This window comes from Manis javanica, chromosome X (genome assembly GCF_040802235.1).
Source record: "Manis javanica isolate MJ-LG chromosome X, MJ_LKY, whole genome shotgun sequence".
In the NCBI taxonomy this organism is placed as follows: Eukaryota; Metazoa; Chordata; class Mammalia; order Pholidota; family Manidae; genus Manis; species Manis javanica.
In genome coordinates this window covers 106,596,908-106,620,633 of record NC_133174.1, presented here as the reverse complement: position 1 = coordinate 106,620,633, position 23,726 = coordinate 106,596,908, and the positions used below count along the sequence as shown (strand labels likewise).

The 23,726-nt window shown below is 44.5% G+C and overlaps 1 protein-coding gene and 1 long non-coding RNA gene across 7 annotated transcripts in view; one reads left to right on the top strand and one right to left on the bottom strand.

Annotated features, from left to right (window-relative positions):
* The window catches only part of SEPTIN6 (septin 6), a 70,111-nt gene that overhangs the window by 7,914 nt on the left and 38,471 nt on the right, over positions 1–23,726 (top strand). For all 6 annotated transcript variants that reach the window (XR_012127271.1, XM_073227396.1, XM_037016915.2 and 3 more), the window contains exons 2-3: positions 6,013–6,127; positions 17,097–17,292. Coding sequence is in view for 5 of the 6 variants with exons in the window: in XM_073227396.1 (XP_073083497.1) it covers positions 6,013–6,127; positions 17,097–17,292 (311 nt within the window). In the remaining variant the exon portion in view is untranslated. The remainder of the gene's footprint in view (positions 1–6,012; positions 6,128–17,096; positions 17,293–23,726) is intronic.
* On the bottom strand, positions 1,479–5,072 carry LOC118972149 (uncharacterized). Its single transcript, XR_012127430.1, has 3 exons — positions 4,494–5,072; positions 1,913–2,955; positions 1,479–1,805 (listed from the first exon to the last, which is right to left on the bottom strand). It is a non-coding gene; the product is annotated as an uncharacterized lncRNA (long non-coding RNA).

The window sequence follows — 23,726 nt, the reverse complement described above, 5'->3', positions numbered from 1 at the left end:
ATAATTATAAAATCTTGTTAAAAATTTTTTTTATTCTGATAATAAAAGTAAAATATGCCTATTGTAGAAAGTTCAGAAAACACAGAGAAGCAGCAACCATTTTGATGTATAGTCTTCCAAGCTTTAAAAAAATGCATATGTAATTTTTCCTCATGATTGGGATGATCCTGTGTATTTTGGTTTTGCTTTTTGCCTAGCAATATTTGGTGATCATTTCCCCATGTCATTAAATATTCTTAGAGAATATTTTTATTATCTGCTTAATATATACCATTATGCATCATTGAACTCTTAATTGATTTGAGGTTCGTCATAAAGATTTGCAGGTTCAATCGGAGATGGGTATTCAGGGCTGGGGGTGGAGATAGACAAAGGGAAGGTGTGAGAGATGGAGTCCATCAGTAAGTGACATGTGGGACTGCTGGAGAGAATCCTATTTCAGTGTCTCTGCCCTTTTCTATCATCTATGGGTGAAGTCCAGAGGAGGAAGTTTAGGGAAAGCCCAGTCATTGGCAAGAAGTTTTGACTCTGGTCTCATCCTTCAGAATGATAGCTACTAAGCTACCCCAGCTTTGAATGGAGGCAAGAAATTCTTCATTGACACAGATGCACTCTCAGTTGCACCCACAGTTCCCAGAGGCCTCAAATACTGCTTGCTTACCATACCACAAAGGTTGAAAGAGGGGTGGGGGGGCCAGGGGGGATGCTCACTTGAGTGCTTATGGGACTGTTTATTTTCAGGATAACAGCACTAGGGAAAAGATGCTTAGCTGGACCCACCATAACTTGCTCTGCATAGCATGAAGCTTTGAATATTCAATTAAAAAAAGAAATTGGTGTGTCCTCAGGGGAGGAGGCGGAAGAGAAAGAGAGCGTTGTTTCTGCCTGTGATATGAAATGTGGTTATAACGTATTTCAAACCGCAGGTGGCTGCAGATGAGAAAACAGGAAATGTAATGGGGGGAACAGAGTGGGGGCTCTCCCAATTCTCAGGAGCACTCTTTCATTTTGCTTTCCTTTTAGTTCCTCTCAGACTCTCTGCGTCCTAATTACCTCTGTGGCAAAGCTGAGTGAGAACTCTTTTCTTGTGTTCAAAATGTTTTTAAATTACACAAGTAATGTATGAATACATTCATGATGTAAAGGAAATGACACAAAAGCATACTGACTACCCTCTGAAAAAGCCCCTATTTCTATCCCCCTTCCCTGAGGTGGCCACAGTTCTGGGTTCTCGGTTTGGTGGGTGTCTTTTCAGTGCCCTTTCTATGCATGTATGTGCACATACACATATATGAGACTGTTTTGCATACAGGGGCTCATACTATGCTTATTGTTCTACAACTTCTTTCTACATTATAATATATCTTGGAGATATTCACATCAGTACATGTAGACCTACTTCATTCTTAATGGCTGCAGAATATTCCAGAATATGCATGTACCATAATTCAGTTAAATATTTTCTTATGGTTGGACATTTATTTATTTTTTCTAGTTTTTCAGCACTATAAACAATACTGTAATGAATTTCTTCATACACGGATCTTTGGACAGACACAGATTCTGAGGGGAGGTTGCAGGGTTATGGGAGATGGGCCATATAACATTTTGGTGATTGTGGCCTTTCTAGCATCTCAGTTCAAGCCTTGAACATGGTACCACCTGCTACTCAAGATGATAACTTGAGCTTTCAGTGTCAGACGTGCTGGGCCAAGTTGCCAGTTCTATCTCACCTTGTATGCATTGTAATCCAGGGAACGTTAAGTTCAGTGCAATCAAAGTAATTGGGACCTCAGTCAGGCCACCTGAAGGGAAAAAAAGGGAAGAGATAAGGCTTTAGTGAGAGAGGGGGGAAGAAACTTCCAGAAGCTGTCCTGGGGTCCCTGTACATTCAGTCCAATGCCCTTTTTACCTCTGTGTATTTAGCTCTGAATGATGAGGACTGATATTCATAATGATGACCATGACATCTTATAAGATTCATCAACGCAAGAGTGACTGGTGCTCACTAGACAGGATTTCCTAAACAGGAAATATATATACAAATACATTTTTGAAGCTTTCTCAACTACAAGCATTCAGACAAAAAGTTTGCTGCTTAAATCTTGGTTAGCAAGAGAAATACATTAGCCAGCTCCCATGTCCCCTAGTCCCCAAACTTTCCAGTTAATCTAGGTGTGTTGGACACTGGGTAAAAAGATATGGAAGAAATAAGGATTCTAAAAGTCACCAGGGACCTTCACCAGATCCAGATCAATGGTTATTTCTCTGTAATTCTTCCTGACTTCAATCTTGGCCTCTGGTGATAGAAAACTGTTGGGTTATCTCTTACATTTCTGATCACTCTCTTCAAAGAATCCTCTTTATCTTTTCATTGCTTGCTTGCAGGCATTTCCTAAATTCAATCTTTAGCTCTTTACTCCCTGTACTGTTTCTTGGAGAACACAGCCAGTTTCATATCCCTCACTCCTAAATTTTATCCCAGTCATGAATTCTCCTTGAACCTGCAATCCCATATGGCTGAGTACTTTTTAGATTTCTTCTCCTGGATATCTTACAATAAAATCAAAATCTTTTATTTTCCTTAATATATACAATGCTTTTACAAAGACAGAAGAGAAAGACAAACACCAACTTTAAAAAAAGTGGACAAAGACATGAGCAGGCAACTCATATATACACAATGTACATAACATATAGTTGAATAAAAACAGTTCACTTTCATAATAAAATGCAAATTAAATGACATGATGCCATTTTTCGATGATTCAATTCATAATGATTAAAAAGTCTCAGAAACTCAGTGTTGGTCTCAGTGTAGGTAAACAGACACTCACACATTGGTGGCGGAAGTAGACATTTGTACTGTCCTCTGTGGAATGATTTCTCGGTGTGTATCAGTCTTTCCAACGTGTGTGTCCTTGGACCCAACAGGCTTCAGTTCTAGAAATACAACTTAAGGAAATAATCAGAGATGTATGCAAGCCTATAAGAGCAATAATTTTTGTTTATGTTGTCAAAAACTTGGAAACAGGTTAAATGGCTAGCAGTGGACGATTGGTTAAGAACATACAATAAACTGCTACAATGGAATGCTAGGTGGACAATAAGAATGTTTTAGAAATATGCTTAATTACTCAAGAAAACATCTATACTCTATTAAGTGTCAGGTTATGAAAAGGAATATACAGGATTTTCTCTTTTGCAAGAAAAAATGGTATATGGACTGGAGGGAAATACATATAAATATTAACAGTGATATTATGGGTGATTATTATTTTTGCCCTTATAATTTTCCATATGTTCTAAAAGGCCTCCTACAGTGAGCATTGATTACTTCTATGAAGTAAAAGACCCGATAAATGTAATTTTTTAGTAACAGCTTATGTAAAACCAGAATCCTCAACTTCCCTGCTAAGCAAGCATGCTTTCCTGGCTTCCTTCTTTCTGTCCGTGGTGCCATCAGTCCAAGCTCCCAGACCTAGGACCTTGCAGCCTTAAGAGCTTTGTTTGCTCCCTTGTCCCCTCTGCCCAGTCACTCATTGAATCTTATCCCCCTCTTTAGGACGACTCTCCAATTTGTTCCTCCCTCTGAAGTCCCAAGTCAGATGAGTTCATTTCAACCAGCATTTATTGTCATGGTGCCTGGATGTCACTCTGAGTTCAGCCTTAACTGAAGTAAGAGTTCAGTCTTACTGGACTCATCTCCTAATATGTGTTCCCGGCTCTACCCACTCTCTCTCCCAGTCAATCAAGCACCCTGCAGCCAGAATGATCTTTCAAATATGCTACTTTTATCATGGCTCTCCCCTACTGAAAATACTCAAGATGCCCCCAAACCTCATTGCCTAGGGTATAAAAAGTCCATACTCTTTCTTCTGCTATCAGGGCTCTTTAGGGCACTGCCAAAGTGGGTGTTAATGTGGGCACATGGGAGGTGTTAAGTCATTGACAATGAAGGAAATCTTTAGGAATAAGGTGTGGATTACTCCCCACTGCCCTCCACTGTCTTTGGTTTGAAAATTCCCTTTCCTCTCCTTTTGGCACTTGGACCAGAGACCTTGCACCACTTTGTTGAATTTGGAGACAGGAAGCGGCAGCCAGGCACGATAAAATATGGCTCAGGAAACCTCAACTCTGAGTCTGTCCCCATTTTCCAATGTCTGCTATGTAGGAGGATCCATCAAGAAAGCGTATTTAAGTCTCTGTCTTCTCTGTGGTGTTGAGGACCAGGTATGAACAGTAGACAACTTATATCTTTCTTTCTTTGCTTTAATAAAAAGGAGAAAGGGGTGAGGGAAGCAGAAAAGGGTGAATGTAGAACAAGTCCTGAGCTATGCGAGCCACTCATGAAACCCAGCTGTTATGGGTGCCCCACTGCGACCCAGACTACTCCACCCTAGATTGAATGATGGCATATGGTTGTGTGTCAAGAATACTCCACTAGGAGTGTGTGGGGTGAGAGGGTGATGAACTTACCAGATGGTACTCACCAGCACTAGCTCTGTCTCTCACTCTCAGAGGGTCTGATGACACCAAATGGAGTGGGATTCCAAGCTCGGTAAAGGGGTGGCAGTGGCAGCTGCCAAGAGGCTCCTCACCAGCACAGCCCATCCCTGTCAGGGTGAAAGTGTGTCCTTAGGGACCTGGTCTAAAAGCACGTCCAGTCCAGCATAAGAGCTGCCTGCTGGCCCACTCTGGGGTACTGGTACAGGCCCCCTGGCATGAACCATGCCCTTCTTGAATTGCTCTTGACAACCTGTCTGGTTATGGAAATCTTGGTGTAGCCCCACCCAACAGAAGCTCTGACTCCTTACGCAACCCACACCCCCTTGCCTAGTTCTGCTGTCTCAAGCTTCCCTTCTCCTCCCATCTTCCCTCCCCTGTGGCTGTTGGCAGTTAGTGCCTTTCTTGAGTACATGCAGGCCCCTTTAGTCCTTCCTCCTGGCCCTTTGGAAGCCTGCCCCAGTTTGAGATTTTTTCTGTTTTGTAAAACCATTTACAGTAAGAATCTGCGACTTGCAAGCAAAGCAAAGGCCCTCTGCTTTCCAGGGCTGCAAATGGCTTGGCTGAGTCCTGTGGAGACAACGGAATCAGAGGAAACACGGAGGCAGCTCTTTCCAGCTGGAGGGAGCCAGCAGTGTTCCACGGCATCACGTGCTATTTTGGGAGTCTGGGTGGAAGGGTAGCGTCACAAGGCAATAAGAGCAGCAGCTCCTGTTGATGGGATGCTGCCCACATGCTAGGCACCTGGCTCCGTGCTTAAGCATTATCTTATCTCCCATCAGTCCTATGACGTAGTAACTACTAGTCCCTGGTTTTACAGATGGGGAGACTTTGACATGTAAAGTAACTTGTCTGAGGTCACAAGGTGGAGAAGGTGGGACTCTAACTCAGACCTGCCTGATTTCAAAGCCTGTTTCCTTCATCTCTGTGCTGTGCCACCTTTGTAGATCCCCAAAATGCCCTAGAGAGAGGAGGAATTGCTTTTTGAAGTCTCTTTGTAGTATTTACTGAACACTTCTGCAGGTACCAGGTATTCTGCTAAGCTCGTCACATGTATTAGCACATTTGAGGCTCCTAGTCACCTGGAAGATAGGTCATACTAGCTCATATGACAGACGTGGAAGAAAACTGAGTCTCCGAGGTGTTACCTAGCTTGTAACTGATTGAGTTGAGAGTTAACCCAAGTCTGTGACCCTCCAACACCAGCATTCTCATCTCCAGACCCTGTCCTCTTGCCCCTCACAGGCCCCCTCTGTGCTTTGCTCTGTCTGGAACATGGTAACATTCCTTTGGAGCCTTGGGCATGCCTGTACCGAAGAATCCGTGATTTCTAAGCCGATGGGCCATTTTGCTTTGGGGCAGGGAGTAGCAGCTAAGGAAGAGATGACACACTGGGTCTGGGCAGGTGCTACTTCCTAGTATGGAGAGCATTTGGATGGAGAAGTGACACCCGTATTGCTTTTAAGCATGTTTTCATTTTCTCCCCTCCTGTCCCTTCCAAATTAGGGTGAAGATTGCCGAACCGTCCCCCTGGCTGGACATGTGGGGTTTGACAGCTTGCCCGACCAGCTGGTGAATAAGTCCATCAGCCAGGGCTTCTGCTTCAACATCCTGTGCGTGGGTGAGTATTTCCATAGCAGGAAATTCTATTACAGACTATGGATCCTTAATGGTTGGATGTGGCTTTGCAGGTAATTAGGTTAAATAATGTGTCATTCTGATCTATTTGCAAGAGTGTTTCCCCCTGTCGTCTTCTTTTATCTTTCTGCTTGTTTTTGTAAGCAGCCGGCTGTAATTGCATTTTTTCCCAAGCCAGACCAGAATATGGGGCTGTACCTTAGGGGAAACTGAGCTTTGTGACACCCAGTGGAAATTTTGTAAGGGAACTGGCTGGCTCAGCTGTTGTTGTCAAGTTCGTTTTGACTGCAGAAAACAGGAGCCAGAGAAGATTTGGAAGGGAGGTAATGGCTGCGGAAAGGTGCTGCCGACCAGCCATGGGCAGTGGGTTTGGTCTGTCCATTTCCTCTGAAACTCTGCTATGATTGGTCCAGTTTGAGCTCAAGTCCAGGAACCACACAGCTGTATGCAAAGTTCTTTTATTCCTATTAAGCATATATCTGCCTGGACCTTTAGTCTCAAGTGTGGGAACCATATCTTAGTCACCTCTGATATGCTAATCACAGCACAAAGGGACTTAACTAATGTTTGTGAAATGAATCAATGAGTTGACCCCACAGGAACCACTCATTATGTTTCTCAAACACTTTCCCATATTAGCAATTTGGGTCCTTACTTGGACTCTGTGACATGAGCAGAGTGAGTAGCATTCATATCCTCATGGAAAAGATGGAGGCCCAGAAACTTGGGGAGGATAAGGGACTTACCTGAGGCAACACAGAATAAGTGGCAGAGCCATGACAAGGTGTGGATAAAATGAGAGTTCCTGTGGCCAGGATTCTCACCTGACCCTGGTTGACTAGCTCACTGCATACCTGTGCCCTGGGCGTGACACGGTGGCAGGGCTGCAAAGCTGCAGGAGAGCAGAGCAGAGGCTGGAGTGGTGGCAGCGCCGAGGACAAAGGCCCAGAGGACGGCTGTGCAGGACAACTGTGCAGAGAGGCCCAGAGGATGGCTATGTGGGACGACTGCAGAGAGGCCCAGAGGACGGCTGTGTGGGACGGCTGTGTGGGTGGCTGTGCAGTCAGAGAGGCCCAGAGGACAGCTGTGCAGACAGAGGGGCCCAAAGGCAGAGGCCGGCTTGCTGTGTGCAGACTCGCTCTGAGTGAATGCGATTCTAGTGACTGACCTGCCACCTGGAAATAAAGTTGGGTATAACCCTTTCACCCCAAGAACATTTTACTGTCACTTCTTTGCTCACATTGAATCTGTAATGAACTTGCCTGGGGCTGAAACCCATTGGCAAGACAATTGGCAAAAGTTGGCAGGGTTCATTATTGACCAAGGAAAAAGACAGGCTGCCCTTATGGGAGGGGTGCTTCAGCAGGCTGCCCCTCTGAATGGGGAGACAGTGGATCATCCCCCAATGGGTATGTGGTCTGAGGTGGCTTGTCTCCTAGAGGCCTGGGCCCCACCCCAGGACTGGAGGCAGGTGGAGGTGACACCTGAGGCAGTAGGGGTGGCTCTTGGTATAATAAGTAGATCCTTTGAGAAGCAAAGTGCCCGTGAGGCAGCGGGGACTGTGGGTTGGCTGCTTCTCACAGTCTTAAAAAGGTCTACAAAAGAGACCCAAGAAATGACAGCATGAGAATGTGAACTGCAAACCTCTATGGATTCCCTGAGGAAGGAGATGGCCTGGATGTGGGAGGAGGCATCCTGAGAGCGCCGGCAGCAAGGTGCCATTGGAGACGAGACTGCAGCGCTGCCAGGTGTTCTGAAGAAGGAAGAGGCCATCAAGGACAAAGACAAACTCCTGAGGGAAGCACAGGTGGAGGTGGCATGAGAACAACAGCTGCGAAGCATTGAGGTGAAGGTAAGAGACCTTCTGAAGACTGAGGTAGTATTGCTGCGAGGCACAGTAGAAAAGGTAAAGGTTGTAGCAGAGGAGGCATTTGGGGGAGGGGAGAGAAAGGTGCGATCAGCCCCAAAAATGGAGGAGCTGGGGAAGGATGAAGGGGTGGTGCCGGTGGCACTGGTGCCTCCTGTATTGAAAGCACACCCAGTGCTTGTAAAGAAAATAAAGACCCAGCAGCTGAAAGTTCCCCAAGGAGAGGAGCAGCCCCCTCCCCAGGTCGTGGAGCACTCTATGGTCCACCCCTATACTCAGGCTGAGCTGGAGGCTGTGAGACTTAGGGGTGGATGAACTTGTTCTGTCGGGATCAGAGATGGGAAAGCTGTCTTCTCTGATGGGGCAGCCCGCCTTGAGGCAGCGACTACAAAATGCGAGCTGATACGTACAGTAGCTGAAGCAACAAGAACCCGGAAAGAAATAAGACCTGTTACTGACTAGAAGAATTTGAGGGGCCCTGTGAGGGTTATGAGGACCCAGATGTGGGTTGATTTAATACGGGCAGGAGCAGATGAAAGGAAATTAGACGGGAAGCCAAATAGGATCTTACTGGAGCTATGGCAACAGCTGAAACCAGAGCAGCAGTTCCAGCCATTAAGACCAAAGAGGCAGAGGTTAGAGACAGAGCCACGAGTGCAGCCTGTGTGTCTGCAAGACTTTTTGCTGGAGGGCCTGGAGAAAAATATTCAAGCTTCCTTGCATAGGGACCATTGCAGAGGACTTGAGGGCACATAGATTGAGAGGAGAGAATCCTGGAGGGGTGGAGTGTGGATAAAATGAGAGTTCTTGTGGCCAGGATTCTCATTTGGCCCTGGTTGACTATCTCATTGCACATCTATGGGCAATACATGGCTGTTGACTCTATAAAAAGAGCTCTGCCCAGTGCTCTGGGTGCGACACGGTGGCAGGGCTGCAAGGCTGCAGGAGAGCAGACCAGAGGCTAGAGTGGTGGCAGTGTCGAGGACAGAGGCCCAGAGGACAGCTGTGTGGGACGGCTGTGCAGGCAAAGAGGCCCAGAGGACGGCTATGCAGACAGAGGGGCCCAGAGGCAGAGACTGGCTTGCTGCGTGCAGACTTGCTCTGAGTGAATGGTATTCTAGTGACTGACCTGCCACCTGGAAATAAATTTGGGTATAACACTTTCACCCCAAGAACATTTTACTGTCATTTCTTTGGTCACATGGAATCCATAGTGAAATTGTCCAGGGCTGAAACCCATTGGCAAGACAGAAGGACCCAGGTCTGGCTGACCCTTTGTCCCTCCCACTGCTTCTCTAACTACCAGCAACATCTTTTGAGAGCCCAAAAGCACTTTAGAAACTGTTAAGCACCAACTAAACAAATATGAGGAACAACAGTTCCTTGACATTCTGTTTAGAATCTCTCCTTAGACCTAAAAAAACCCAGATTTGCAAACATGACATAGCATATAATTTTCACTGCACAGTGTAGTAAAACGTACCTGCATATTTTCAGTGACCTACTTCCAAACTTTAATAATTATATAAATACCATAATAAAGCCAGTTTCCATGCCAGTTGGAACACTCAAAACACTTTTGCTAATGGTTCTTTCTTATTTCTGTATGCAGCATATGGGGAACTTACTCATGTCGAAGATCTGAACCACTACTGAATTGGATATTTTACTCTTTAATGTAGTCTAAAGTTCTGTTTTATAACTAAGGTCATCAACTTTCTTAATGACCAGATATTTTTCGGATCATTTTCTGTAGGAGAATGACTTCATACTCAGAGACAAGTAGAGAACAACAAAGCCATTTCTAAATATGGATTCCAGGCAGTTAGCTAGGCTCACTCACTAGCTAAATGACTCACTGCTGCACACCAGCTTTGGAGTCTGAGATGGAAATACATGCTTCATAGAATTACATATCATGGGACTTTGAGTCCAGATTTAGGCTATTAATTCTTCAAATGCCAGAAGTCTACTCATGGTTTTAATGAGGTGCTATCAGGAGAGGGACACAAAATAAATGTGCTGATTGACATTAATATCAAATACTATCACATCCAATTTTATTAGCACTGCCAAATCTCTCCAATCTTTGGCTGACAGCCAACTTAAATTTCACATAATATTTGATGACTGAAAATTTTCTGTGCAAATATATCAGATTCGCTTGGCATTCCTCCTAGAGCTCTGTATTTCCCATACTGAAGTTGAGGAGATAAGAAATGAAATAACAGACCCCTTGCCCCAATCAACCTTTCAACCAAGTGCAATTGGGTGGGCTAGTAAAGCTTTAGGAAGGAGGCCATGTAAATCAGACTGACTCTCTGAGGGCAAGAAGTGTCAGGTAGTTGAACATGTAGACCACAGGCTGCCCTAGGGCACTGAGGAAAAGGCAGCCGAGCTTAAAGTGGAGTGAGTGGGAGAAATAGTAAACTCCATCCCTGAGTTCCCAGCCAGACATTGTACAGCTACAATGCTTCAGCATGCACCTTCTGGGCTGGAATTGCTCAACTGCCTGGGACAGAACCCTCTAAAAGGGAAGAGGTAGGAGGAGACCCTCACCCCCATGAAGTCACCCCCTCGCTTTCTTTTCCCATTTGTCAAGTTTCAGGAAATGGCTGCCCTGTTAATTGCTCTCTTAGCCCCACAGGTGCACCCATTGGATGCACCCACCTGGCCTGGGTTAATTTTATTCCCCTTCCCTGATCCGAAAGAGGCTACAACTTATGCATCCTGCTGTCTGGTCATGCTCACAACCCTGTCATTGCTTGGAGAACCCACAATTTGGGCCAAGGTCACGAGTGGCTTCCAGTGGCTTTAAGGCTGTAATCTCAGCCCAGTTGTGGGCTGGGTGCTGTCACTGACTTGGCGAAGGGTCTTTAGCTTGACTGCTGAAGGTGATCTCTTCTCTGACAAGACTTTCGGGGACCATAGCTACCGCTTGTGCATAAGTGTCAGGTTTACCTCCTTAATGACCGTTATAAAACTATTCTGTTCAGGCACAGAATATGTTCCCCCAAAGCATTTTCTTTTCTTTTCTAATAGGGCATTTTAAGTATAAATGTATGGTAGCAAGAGCTTCCACTATTAACAGAGACCTAAGATATTTTTACCACAGTATTGTTCATCTAGATGCTGGGCTGCTAATCAGAGAGGCCCAGCAGAGTGAGTACCCTACACACATATGTGTGTGTTTGTGTGCACATGTGCATGTTGGGATTGAGAGAAATTTTATGAATCTGGAGCCTACTGTATATGTAAGGGTACCAATAAATGGCACCTATAATTACTGTTTCTAGAGAGCTAGGCACATGAATGTGAGCATATTATGACTCCTTGCCAACAGATTCTCTATGGTTGACAGTAATTACTGAGTGGACTGAGGTCCAGCTCACCCCCAATAAAAAACATATACTAGTTAGTCCCTTAGCTTTGAAATTTCAAAGATCCCATGATCCTAGATACAATCCAGGAGGCCTCAGAGGAACCAACAGAGCCAGCAATGCAAATGTTCTGGGGCCAGTTGCTTTGCACTGCTGGGAAAGAGCTCTGAAGAGACTCAGCCCTCTGCGTGTGCCAGCAACAGTAACTCCTGTGAGGAGCACAAAGGGTCATAATGAAAATATTTATTTTGAAGCTGCTCAGGATTCCAGGCTCAACTGAGCTCTGTTGAACTTGGAAAAAAGACACACAAGAGAAGCAGGATTGAGGCTCACTCCACTCCTGGAGGAGGGGCAGGGCAGCTAGCATTCTATCAAGGTCAAGGGTAGATTTGTTGCCTCCCTCCATCTTTGTGGAAGGCAGCTGCTCACTTATCTGAGTGGTGTGCTGGTCAGTATCTAAGAACTTGCTCTCGGGAGAAAAATTGCTGTGATCTGCAGCATTTGCCAATTTCTGTGGTGTCATTACCCCCACCATAGCTTGTTTTAAGCTGCTAACATGACGTCAGTACATGTGGGATGAGGAAGAGCTGCAGGAAACTGGGTGAGCTGGCTCTGGCATACCACTGTTTGCCAGGCCTCTGCAAGAGCAGGAAGGAGAAAGCGGCAGGGTCACAGAGCCAGGCATGACCTTGGCCCTGTCTATAGGCTCCTTTGACCAACTGGAGTTCCTGGAGAGTTTGCTTTTGGACACTTCCCTATTGAACTCAGAGATTTTTTTCTTGGTTTATTCCAACATTCAGAGCTAGAAGAGTCTAGCCACACATGACCATGAGCTCCATGTGAACAGGGATTGTGGCTTTCCTGTTCATTGCTGTATCCCCTGCCCCTAAAATTGTGCTTGGCTCCTATTAGAGGCTCTGTAAATATTTGTTGAATGACTGAGTGAACCACCATATCATGCCTAGGGGACACACTGGAGCATATTGGTTATAAACATGAGCTCCAGTGTCAGACTGCCCGAATTCAAATGCTGACTCTGCCACTTACTACTTTGTGACCCTAGACCAGTTACTTCCTCCACATTTTATAGATGAGGAAGGTAAGATGCAAAGACTGAAGAGCCGGGAAAAATTCACACAGCTAGGAAGTAGTTTGGTTAACCTACCTGTAAATTAGGGGACAAATAGTGGCATCTGTGTTATAGGTTTATTGTGGGGAATAAATAAGGAGATACATGTATTTATAGCAGTGCCTGGCTCATAGTAAGTGCACTAGAATTGATAGCTATTGTGGATAAAATGAGAGTTTCTGTGGCCAGGATTCTCACCTGGCCCTGGTTGACTGGCTCACTGCACACCTGTGGGCAATACACGGCTGTTGACTCTGTATAAATAGCTCGGCCCAGTGCTCTGGGCGTGATACGGTGGCAGGGCTGTAAGGCTGCAGGAAAGCAGAGGCTGGAGTGGTGGCAGCGCCAAGGACAGAGGCCCACAGGATGGCTGTGCGGGACAATGGTGCAGAGAGGCCCAGAGGACGACTGTGTGGGACGGCTGTGCAGGCAGAGAGACCCAGAAGATGGCTGTGTGAACAGAGGGACCCGGAGGCAAGGGGAGAGACCAGCTTGCTGCGTACAGACTCGCTCTGAGTGAACGGGATTTTAGTGACTGACCTGCCACCTGGAAATAAAGTTGGGTATCACCCTTTCACCCCAAGAACGTTTTACTGTCAATTTCTTTGATCACATTGAATCCATAGCGAACTTGCCCAGGGCTGAAACCCATTGGTAAGACACTATTATTACTACTCCAGCCTCCTCATTTTATGGGGTGCCCAAAGAGGAGAAAGGGCTCGGCTAAGGTCGCACAGTCATTTAATGATAACCTGGCTGGGACTGCATTTCATAACTTGCAAGGACTTAACTGCACATGGTGCCAGAGGATGAGGAAAAGGGCTAAGCTTTTCTTGATTACAGTGGTTTTTAACTTAGAGTAGAGAGGTCAACTTGGACTATCCCAGGGAGGATAGTTTGAAAAAGCATATTTCTTACTACATATTTTAAATTGCAATTCTTTTTTAAAAACCTAGTGCTTCCAGAATGCTGTCTACATTAAGCAAAGTGAGATAGAATCCTCTTGAGTGGTGGTGATGACTTAAAAAGGGTTAAGAAACCCTGCTGTCCAGTATGAGGAGGGAGGAAGAAAGAGAAATTGACCTCTTGGGACTCCTCAGGTTTCCTGCTGAAATCTAATTGCCAAGTCCCCACCTTCCTGCAGGCTTGTGGAATCTGCTGACCTGATTTGAGTTAGGCCACATGTGCGCCACCCTCCCCACCCCATCCCACCCTGAATACTGGGCCCAGGGCAGCATGGGAGAGGACAGACAGCATCCTAGGCTCAGGCTGGGCCTTTGCCAGCCATTGAGAGAGACCTTCCGCACCCCCCGGGCTCCACATTGATGGAAAACTGGAACTAGAGCACTCGATAGCCATGGGACAAGCTTGCTTGATTTTCTGCCTTCTTCCCATGTTGCATTTATGATGATTCCCTAGACCCCCTGAGGGTTCTTTTCTTCCAGACATTCATCATTGGGCATCTAATTTCCACAGCCTTTTGTGCTGGCAGGCATTCGGGTGGTCATTTCCCCTGCTGCTCCTCCCTGCTGCCCTGCCCTGCCCAGGCCATATCTCCAGCTGTGCAAACAGGGCAGCCCTCCCTCTGTGTGAGCCTCATGCTAGGCACTCTGTGGAGAACAGGAAGATGCCCTGTTCTCTGCTCCCTAAGAACCCTTAGGATCAGGGAGCCAGGGAGCCTGTTCTAGGTGCTGGGGAGCAGGGACCCCTGCTGTGAAGGAACTGTGGGGCATTCAGCATAGAGCTCACGGAACAGAAGAGGGGTGGAGGGCAGGTGTACCCGGAAAATTCATTAGGCACATGCAGAGGGGAGATCAGATGTAGCTTGAACCTCAGCGCCCAGAGGGCAGGCTAGTTGGAGTGTGCCCCCACCTCAGAGGCGCTGGCTACATTTACAGTTGAGCTGCATCCCACCTTGGGCTGGGAGGGTGTGATACATTCCAATGCTTGGCCAAGTCTGCCACCTCCCACTGCAAAGGCCTCACCTCACCAAATTTTTCTTGGGACCTGAACACTTCCTGTTCCTTTAGGGAGGGGAAAAAGGTGCCTCTTTGGGAGAATCTTTGCTGCTAATAGGTATAGCAGACCCTGACTGGAAACATGATCAGTGAGAGGAACCATTTTCCTGCACCCTGGCAATCAACTGCATTAGTCAGACCTGGCTATGAAATTGGGCTGGTGTCCGGGAGGACCAAGCTGAATTGAATGTTCTCCTTGTTCTCTCCCTCTCACCAGTCTCTCCGTACACAGAAAACTCTCATCATAGACAGATATTTTAAAAAGCACCTCCTGCATTGGTAGCTCTTTATTCAAGATGAAAGAGGCATGCAAGATGCAAAACTAGACACACCCAGAGAGTGGAGGGCAGGCAGACCATTTGCAGTTCAGCATTGTGTGGCTCTAGCCCTGGCCTTGGACTGCCTTGAGGATATGTGCTGTCAGTCACAAGCAGGGATTTACTGAGCCAGGATTTGCCCAGTGCAAACCCACTCCCAACTGTGAAGACAAGTTAACACTGACATCTCAGGGCTTGAGAGGGGAGGAGGATAGCAGGATAGCAGGATAGCAGGGTAGTCTAGGTATTCAAAGGGTAATCCAGGGTCATTAGCTACTAACCCTTTTATTCCTGGTATTCCTGGATAGCTTGGTGGTATGGTTGGGGTCCCAAATACAGTCTGAATGCATGGAGATAATAAGCAGCTGTAGTGCCCAGTATGTGGCCTCATATCAGATTCCTGCCGAACTCCTGTGCCACTAGTTTCTCTCCAGTGTCCTCATTCCCTGAAGTCTCCTTGGTGTCTGGCAGTGATCCCACATAGCCCTTCCCCTACTCATCTCCCTAGTGTGAAAGTCAGGACTTTTTGAAATTCCAAAGGTTTAATTTATTAGTATCCTGTAACCTGTTAGGTAAACAAATGAATGACTAGTTTGTTTGAAATGTAAGGAGAAGAATAATTTGTGGCCTGCTAACTTCCCTCCCCTTTAACTAAAATGATTGTCACCACTAGGATATATATGCAGGCCTCTGCAGAGTGCTGTCTGGGCCTAGCAGGGAGAAGGGGTGGTGATGGAGAGGCGGGATATATATATATACACATACATATATATATGTATTTATATATATATATTCTTTTTTTATTAAAGTATCATTGATATATAATCGTATGAAGGTTGCACATGAACAACATTGTGATTTCAACATTCTCACACATTATCCAAGTCCCCCTCCACACCCCATGTGGTCACTGTCCATCAGTGCAGTAAGATGCTATAGAGTCATTACTTGTCTTCTCCATGCTATACTGCCTTCCCCGTGAGCCACCCACATTATGTGTGCTAATCATAATGCCCCTTAATTCCCCTCTCCCTCCCTCCCCACTCACCCTTCCCAACCTGTTCCCTTTGGTAACCACTAGTCCCTCTTGGAGTCTGTGAGTCTGCTGCTGTTTTGTTCCTTCAGTTTTTGCTTTGTTGTTATACTCCACAAATGAGGGAAATCATTTGATATTTGTCTTTCTCCACCTGGCTTATTTCACTGAGCATAATATCCTCTAGCTCCACCCATGTTGTTGCAAATGGTAGGATTTGTTGCCTTCTTATGGCTGAATAATATTCCATTGTGTATATGTACCACATCTTCTTTATCCATTCATTTACTAATGGACACTTGGGTTGCTTCCATATCTTGGTTATTGGAAATAGTGCTGCAATAAACATAGGGGTGCATATGTCTTTTTGAATCAGGGATCTTGTTTTCTTAGGGTAAATTCCTAGGAGTGGAATTCCAGGGTCAAATGGTTATTTCTGTTTTTAGTTTTTTGAGGAACCTCCATATTGCTTTCCACAATGGTTGAACTACATTCTCACCAACAGTGTAGGAGGGGATATTTATTTGACAAGAGACTGCTGTCTCTTTTAAAATATAAAATAGTCCTTTAGTTTTTTTTAAATTAGGGTATCATTGATATACAATCTTATGAAGGTTTCACATGAGCAACATTGTGGTTTCAACATTCACCCATATTATCAAGTCCCCCCCGACCCCATTGCAGTCACTGTCTATTAGCATAGTAAGATGAATAGCCCTTTAATTTTTATTATAAAATCTATACATGTTCCTAATAGAAAACTTGGAAAATAGAGAAAAGTATAAAAAAAGAAATGAAACCCACACATAACCCCACCACCCAGAGATAACCATATTGTATTTCTTTCCAATGTTTTTCTAGGCATAACTCTACCTCTCCATCCCTGCCCAAAATATAGCTTCTTATTCTGACTATAAAAGCAATGTGTACTCGAAAGTTTTCAAGTATCACAAAAGAATATGAAGAATAAAAGGAAAGTGACCCCAATTCCACTCTCCTGAAAGGACTATACTAACATGTTGGTGCAGTTCCTTTCAGTGTCTTTCACTTAACTGAAATCAAATAGTCCGGAAAGTTCTATGTGGTCTTCACTTGGTGTCCTATCATATACATTTAACCATGTCAATAGATACACATCCAAAATGCACTGTGTAATGGCTTCATGATCATTGTGTGAATGGACCATAATTTATCCTTTTGCTTTTCAGGAGAGACAGGTTTGGGCAAGTCCACCCTCATGGACACCCTGTTCAACACCAAGTTTGAGGGGGAGCCAGCCGCCCATACACAGCCGGGTGTCCAACTCCAGTCTAGTACCTATGACCTCCAAGAGAGCAACGTGGGGCTAAAGCTCACAGTTGTTAGCACAGTGGGCTTTGGAGACCAAATCAACAAGGAGGACAGGTAAGGAAGGTGGTGGGATGGAGAGGCTGGTGGGAGACCACAAGGAGGAGCTCCCCCTGGGGTGCTGCCTAGACCTCCTCCCAGAATGGCGTGGGCAGGAAGCAGACACCTGACAAGTGCCACCTCCACCCAGGGTGTCTGTCTGCATCCACTGTTCTATTCCACACACTTAGCCCAAAGAAGGGTGTCTTTCCAATACACATGGGTGAGACATTTCCAGTACACATTCGGCAGACATTTATTGAGCTCCTACCTTGTGCCAGGTACTGCCCTGCTCTGATAATTGAAAAAGGAATGACTTTGACTCTGCCCTTGAGGCACTCATGGGGAAGACTGGCTTTGAACAAGTAAGATGCATTGAGTGTGATATGCTCTGTAAAGGACGGTACAAAGTGGTAAAAGGCAGGTTACAATGAGAACATGGAAAGAATAGTCAGGTCCATGTGTGGAGGTAAGGGAGGCCTTCACAGAGGAGGCACCTCTGAGCTGACCCATGAAGGATAAACTATTTTGCCAGACAAGGGAATGGAGGGAACAGCACTCCAAGAAGGGGTAACTGCTCGTACAAAGGCAGAGGTGTGGAAGATTGTGGCAGGTTCTAGGGAACCGCAGCTTGCTCTGTTTGGCTAGACCAGAGGTAGAGTTATTGGGAAGCTAATGAAGTTTTTAAGCTTCAGGGCCCTTACTTGCACATGCCCCTTCCAGGGCCTTGTAACTAATTTTTAGTCATAATGTTTTATCTTTCTTGGCAGTCCCTTCAAATTGAATAAGCTTAAGGCCCACAATACTGGTTCTGTCCCTGGGCTAGTGTGTGGTGTGAGCTAGGGGAAAAGTAGGGGGAGATGAGCCTGGAGAGGTAAGCAGGAGCCAGATCATGGAGGGATTTATAGCGTGGGCATATATGGAGCCATTGAAAGGTTTTATGAAGTAAAATGGCATATAGTCTGGTTGGCCTTTAAAGAAGGTCCTTTGGGAGACTATGGAGATAGACTGGAGGGCTGGAAGACCAATTAATTAGGACCAATTAGATTGAGGCCTGAGGTAAAACAGGTGCTGAGGGAAGAGGAGATAGATTTGGTAAATATTGAATAGGTAAAATTCACAGGACTTAGTAGAGACTTGGTATGGGGTTGTGAAGGCAAAAGAAGAATCTAGAATAAAGCTTGGATTTCTTTGGAGAGTGAACAAATGGTGGTGGCATTCAGTAAGAGAGGTAAAATAACAGGACCAGGTTTTAAAAGAACCAACTCTGTTTTAGACTTACTGAGTTTGAGCTGTCTGTGGACTATCCAGAGACATGATGACCTTCAGTGGTAGGTAGCTGAATATACAGGGTTAGTGAGTAAAAATACACAATGTATCAGAGTTGAGCAAGATGAACCCTGGGCTATAGACAGAACCCTTGGGATGTTAAGTCAGCAGGTGGAGTAAGACATCCTGAAAAGGGGCTAAGCAGGAATAAGCTGAGAGGTGGGGAGGAGAGACTGGTAGGGGTGGGGGTGGAGTTGAGTGGTGCCTGAGTGAGGCCTGGGTGAGGCTCAGAGATGATGTAATGAGGGCTGGGGTCAGGGAGGGAGCAGGGGTCAGGCACCGTCTGAATTTAACTAGAAGTCACCTGGTTATCACACCTGTTCATCTCAGAAAAGGCCATTCATCATTTTGAGCAAAGAGTCTGCTCATCCTTTGCAGATTGTCTTCCTCTTTAAATGAACTATCATAAATTCTCCTATTTCTCCCTTGAAGTTACAACAGCCTTACTCATTTCCTTATAATTCCTTATAATGAATATTTAGCATTGTAATAACTGAACTGAATTTTGTTTTCTATTTGAAATTCTAGATAAAGGACACCTGCTTTTTAGGTTTGCTTATTGTGCTGATCTTGTTTGGTTCAGGATAAATTAGACCCTGGGGAAAGGGATTATTTGTGTCACAGTATGAGAGCTTAATCTCAGTTACAGATTGCTCAGGATCTCTACTGAATTTTTTACAGTTCTTAGTAACATACATTCAACATATCTAACATTGGAAAATGCCTTGGGAGGACTGAACTGATATTGCCCCTTAGAGGCTAATCTACTTCTATTATATTTTTAATATCCTTATTGTTTTCTTTGATTATAAATACAATACATACTCATACAAAATCAAATAACACAAACTTGAGTAAGTAGAAATGAAAAGCCTTCCTGAAATTTGTAATAAAAAGCAGTGTTTTCTCCAATACTGACAGAGCCATTTGGGCATAGACATGTCAGTGCAGCCGCATTGAAGGAGAGCATCAGAATGCCCTGCTGTACACAGGCTGCATGGGGAGACTCAGAAGAGCAGTGACTAAGGCGGTATCATGGGAAAAGCCACCGTTTAAAACATGCTGGAGCAGAAGGAACTCACAAGGGAGACTGAGAAGGACAGGCCAGAAAGTGGCGTGCTTGGGAAACTGGACTCTGGGCTCAGACAGACCTGGATTCAAAGCCCATCTTGCCACTTATTGGCTGAGGGATCTTGGGGCTGGTCTGGCCATTGTGGTTATTATGATTGTGCGTTGCCCTCAGCAGTAACCATCAGGAAACTGGGGAAGAAAAACGTTTATTATTCACTGGTCCTGAAATGTACGTGGCACACCTGGGACCATGCAGTGAGGTCCAGAGTGGAGAGGTGGTGGTAGAGAAAGAGAGTGCCAGCACCTGGGGGTCAGCTTTTGTCAGGGTCAAGGGTGTGGCCTTGGGTTTCACAGGCTTACTCTTTACTGGTGAATTTAAAACCTAAGAGTGGGAATTTAAAGTGTGGGAAGAGAAAAAACAAATGGCCCAAATGGTCAGTTATGGAAATCAACCAAGACTTCTAAAACAAAAGGAGGGAGGCAGCTGTTTATCTTTTTGTGGCTGGGAATGTGTTTATTGAGAGAGCCCTTTTGAAGTGGATGCCTTCCCAATCAAAACTTAAGTCAGGCATTTGCATCACAAAAAAGAAAAACCAACTTCCAGGGCTTACACTAGGAGACGCTTCATTCTCTGTGCCTCCGTTTTCTCATCTGTAAAGTGGGGATGATGATAATACTAACATTTAATCCTAGAAGGTTGTGGTGAGGCATACCTGATGGTATGGCATATGAAATGCTTAACCAGGCACAGAGTCACTAATGAACAGAAGATACTGCTATGATCATGACTTTTCTTGATAGAAGAATCAAGGGAGAGTTGTACCATGCAGCATATGCAAGGGAATAATAAATGGTGTGCAGGAATATAACTGAAAAATATCCAGTGGATTTGGCAATATGAAGGTCATTAATATATTTAGGAATAATAATTCTAGGGAACCTGAATTTTGCTAGATTGCTATGGATGGATGGGTGATAAGGAAGTAAAGGCATCAGAATAGCAAAAAGAACAATAGAACAGAAAAGTGAGTTCAAGATCAAATCCATGTTTACATTAGAATTTAGCATATATAAGTCAGCAGGGAAAGAATGGACTGTTCGAGAAAATGTGGTGGGAAAATAGGCCATCCATCAGGAAAAAATAAAATGAGACCCTCCCACACAAACACCATTCACAAAAATAGATTCTGGTTGAATTAAAAACAAATTCTAAAAATATGAGGAGAAAGCATAGGAGAATATTTTTATAACTTTGTGGGTAGAGAAGGCTTTTCTAATTGTGACACAAAATCCAAAAGCCATAGAGGAAAAGACCGACAGATTTAAATTCATTAAAAAATTTAAAAACCCTTTGTATATCAAAAGATACCACAAACAAAAGTAAAAACAAAGTGCAGATGGGGAAGAAATATTTGCAACCTATACAACAAAGGAATTTTCTAAAATGTAAAAAGAGCTGCTACAATTCCATGAGAAATGAACAGGCAATTGACAGAAGGGGAAATATAAATGGCTGATTAACATATGAAACGATGCTCATTTCAACTTAACCAGTGATTAGGGAAATGCAAAATGAAACAATGAAGTATTTTTTTAATCTTATCAGATTTGCAAAATAAAAGATAAAAATATAGTATCTACCACCACCAGGTAATTTCATTCATGTTACCGTGAGTAAAATTTAATAGCGATGTTTTTAGAGGGCAAATTTGGTGGCATCCAAATTTAAAATGCGAATACCTTATGATCCAGCCATTCCACTTGTAGGTGTACAGCTTAGAGAAAAGAGTTGTGCATGCTCATGCAAAGCATACAAAAAGGATGGTCACTGCAGCATGGTTATGGAATGAAAACTTCATAACTGTAAATTTCCGCCAGTAGAGCCATTAAATGAGCTATGGTACAACCATACCATGGAATTGTATTTGGCAGTTTAAAAGAATGAGGTAGATTGATACTCACGTGGACATGTTGCTAAGTGAAAAAACAAAGTGGCAGAATGATACGTAGATCGTGATGCCATGTGTGTAAATCCAACTCTTCCTAAGAAAACACTGAACATTCCTGCCCTTCCTCCCTCATGTATATAAAATGCACAGAAAAGGGTCTGTCAAGGATAATCAAGAAACTGAAGATAGTATAGTACTTACCTCAGAGGAGGGGAGAATAAGTACATGTATTGTTCACATAATTTAATAAGAATGAAGTTTTTAAAAAGGAAGCTGATAAAGTGGGTGTAGTGTTCATTTAAAAAACTTTTCTGAGTTGGGGAAAAGAAATGAAGCAGTGTTTGTCTAGAGGGAGGCAAGGAGGTCAGAGGGTATTTTTGAGGATGGGAAAGATGAGGGCTTGAATAGGAGCAGAAGTTTAAGGACAGGAAGGGGCAGATGTGAAAGAATTCATAAGACTTAGTAACCAAATTGATATAGGGGATCTAGTACAGTTTGTCAAATACTAAATGGCAACTGTGTGCCAGATACAGTGTGAGGTGCCAGGGATACTAAGAAATAAGACACAGTCTTTTAGTTAAGGAGCTCACAGTTGAATGGAGGGGACAGATATAGATTTGTCCTACATAGTGTGGTAAGGACAATAACAAAGGCATGTGGAATAGCACTTGGCCAGACCTGGTGGTGAGAGTGGAAGGTGGAGCTGAAAGGAGAGGAGGTGATCGGGAATGGCTGAGCTAAGTCTTGGTCTTGTAGAATGAGTACAAGTTAGCTAACTGACATAGAGTGGCTATTCACATATTTGTTGAATGGATGAAATATACTTTGATGGGAAAAATTAAATAAAATGCCTCTAAGTTTTCATCATTCAAAACAAAAGTTATCTGTTGACTGTGTTAACTAGGATGCTGGTGAGGGTAGAATAAAGTCTACAATGTGTTGAGGAGTGAATCAGATGTAAAAAAGATTAAAAGAGTAGATTATTCTTTAAAAAAAAAAACCTCTATCAATCCATCAAGTATTTATTAAGTACCTGCTATAGACTAGGACCTGTGTTAGGTGCAGAAAACAAATGTGACTGCTAAGAGAAGAAACGACAGTGGGCAGTAGGGGAGAAATGTGTGGCTGAGGAGGATCCGGTTGAGGAAAGCTCTTCTTTGAAGAGGAGGGAAGACTTAGCATGTTTATAGATTGAGGGGAAGTAGCCAGTAGGAGGCGAGCAACTGGTAGTTGAAGAAGATTATCAGAGCCCGACAGGAATGAGATTCAGTGCACAAAAGGTGATGGGCCTTGGACAAGATGAGGGAAACTTCATCCTCAAGAGATGAGAGGCGACAGGAAGGGTTGCTTCATTTTTAGCGTGTGAGGCCTGAAGTTGGGGCAGTGTCAGCCCAGTGGCCTCAAGTTTGCTGGTAAAGTAGAAGGTAAGGCTTGTGAGAATGAAGGGGTGATGAATATGTTTTGGAGCTTGAGGAAGGGGTGAAAGTTGAGAATGGTCAGTGGAGGCGATGGGAAGGGAGACAATCTTGTAGTCTTACAGGATTAGTACAAGTTAGCCAACTGGCATAGAGTAGGTATTCAGATGGCTTGAGTAAAGGGAGCATCACGGTGCTCTAAAAACCCATCTTGGTTTGGAGACCATGAATTTAGGGGTCAAAGCTTAAGAGTTTTGTGCTTGCCTGTAGCCAATATCAGCAGCCGTGGTGTAGGAGCAGAGAGAGCAGATCCTGAAATGTATTCAACACAGCCATTTTGCTAGGTGAGTAGGGTGGAAAACAAGGGTGCAGTGGAAAGGGTGTTGATGAAAGAGTGTCTCAGGTAATCAACTGTGGAGTCCAGCCTGGGCCTAGAAGGAGATGAGGCCAGGAAGGGGTTGATACCATGTGAGATAATGGAGAGGTCAAAGCGCCAGAGGACTCTAAGAGGGGAAAGATGAGTTCTAGGAGGATCGGATGCTTAAGAGAGCTGGAAAGATGTGAGGTTGTCATCAGAGAATGGAGTGTTAGAGGAAGATGTCTTGGGTGAAGCTGGTCTGGCTAATGGTAACTGCATAGGTGGCCGAAGCAGAGGGAGTAAAGGTTGTGAAGTTGAGGCAGTCAAGGG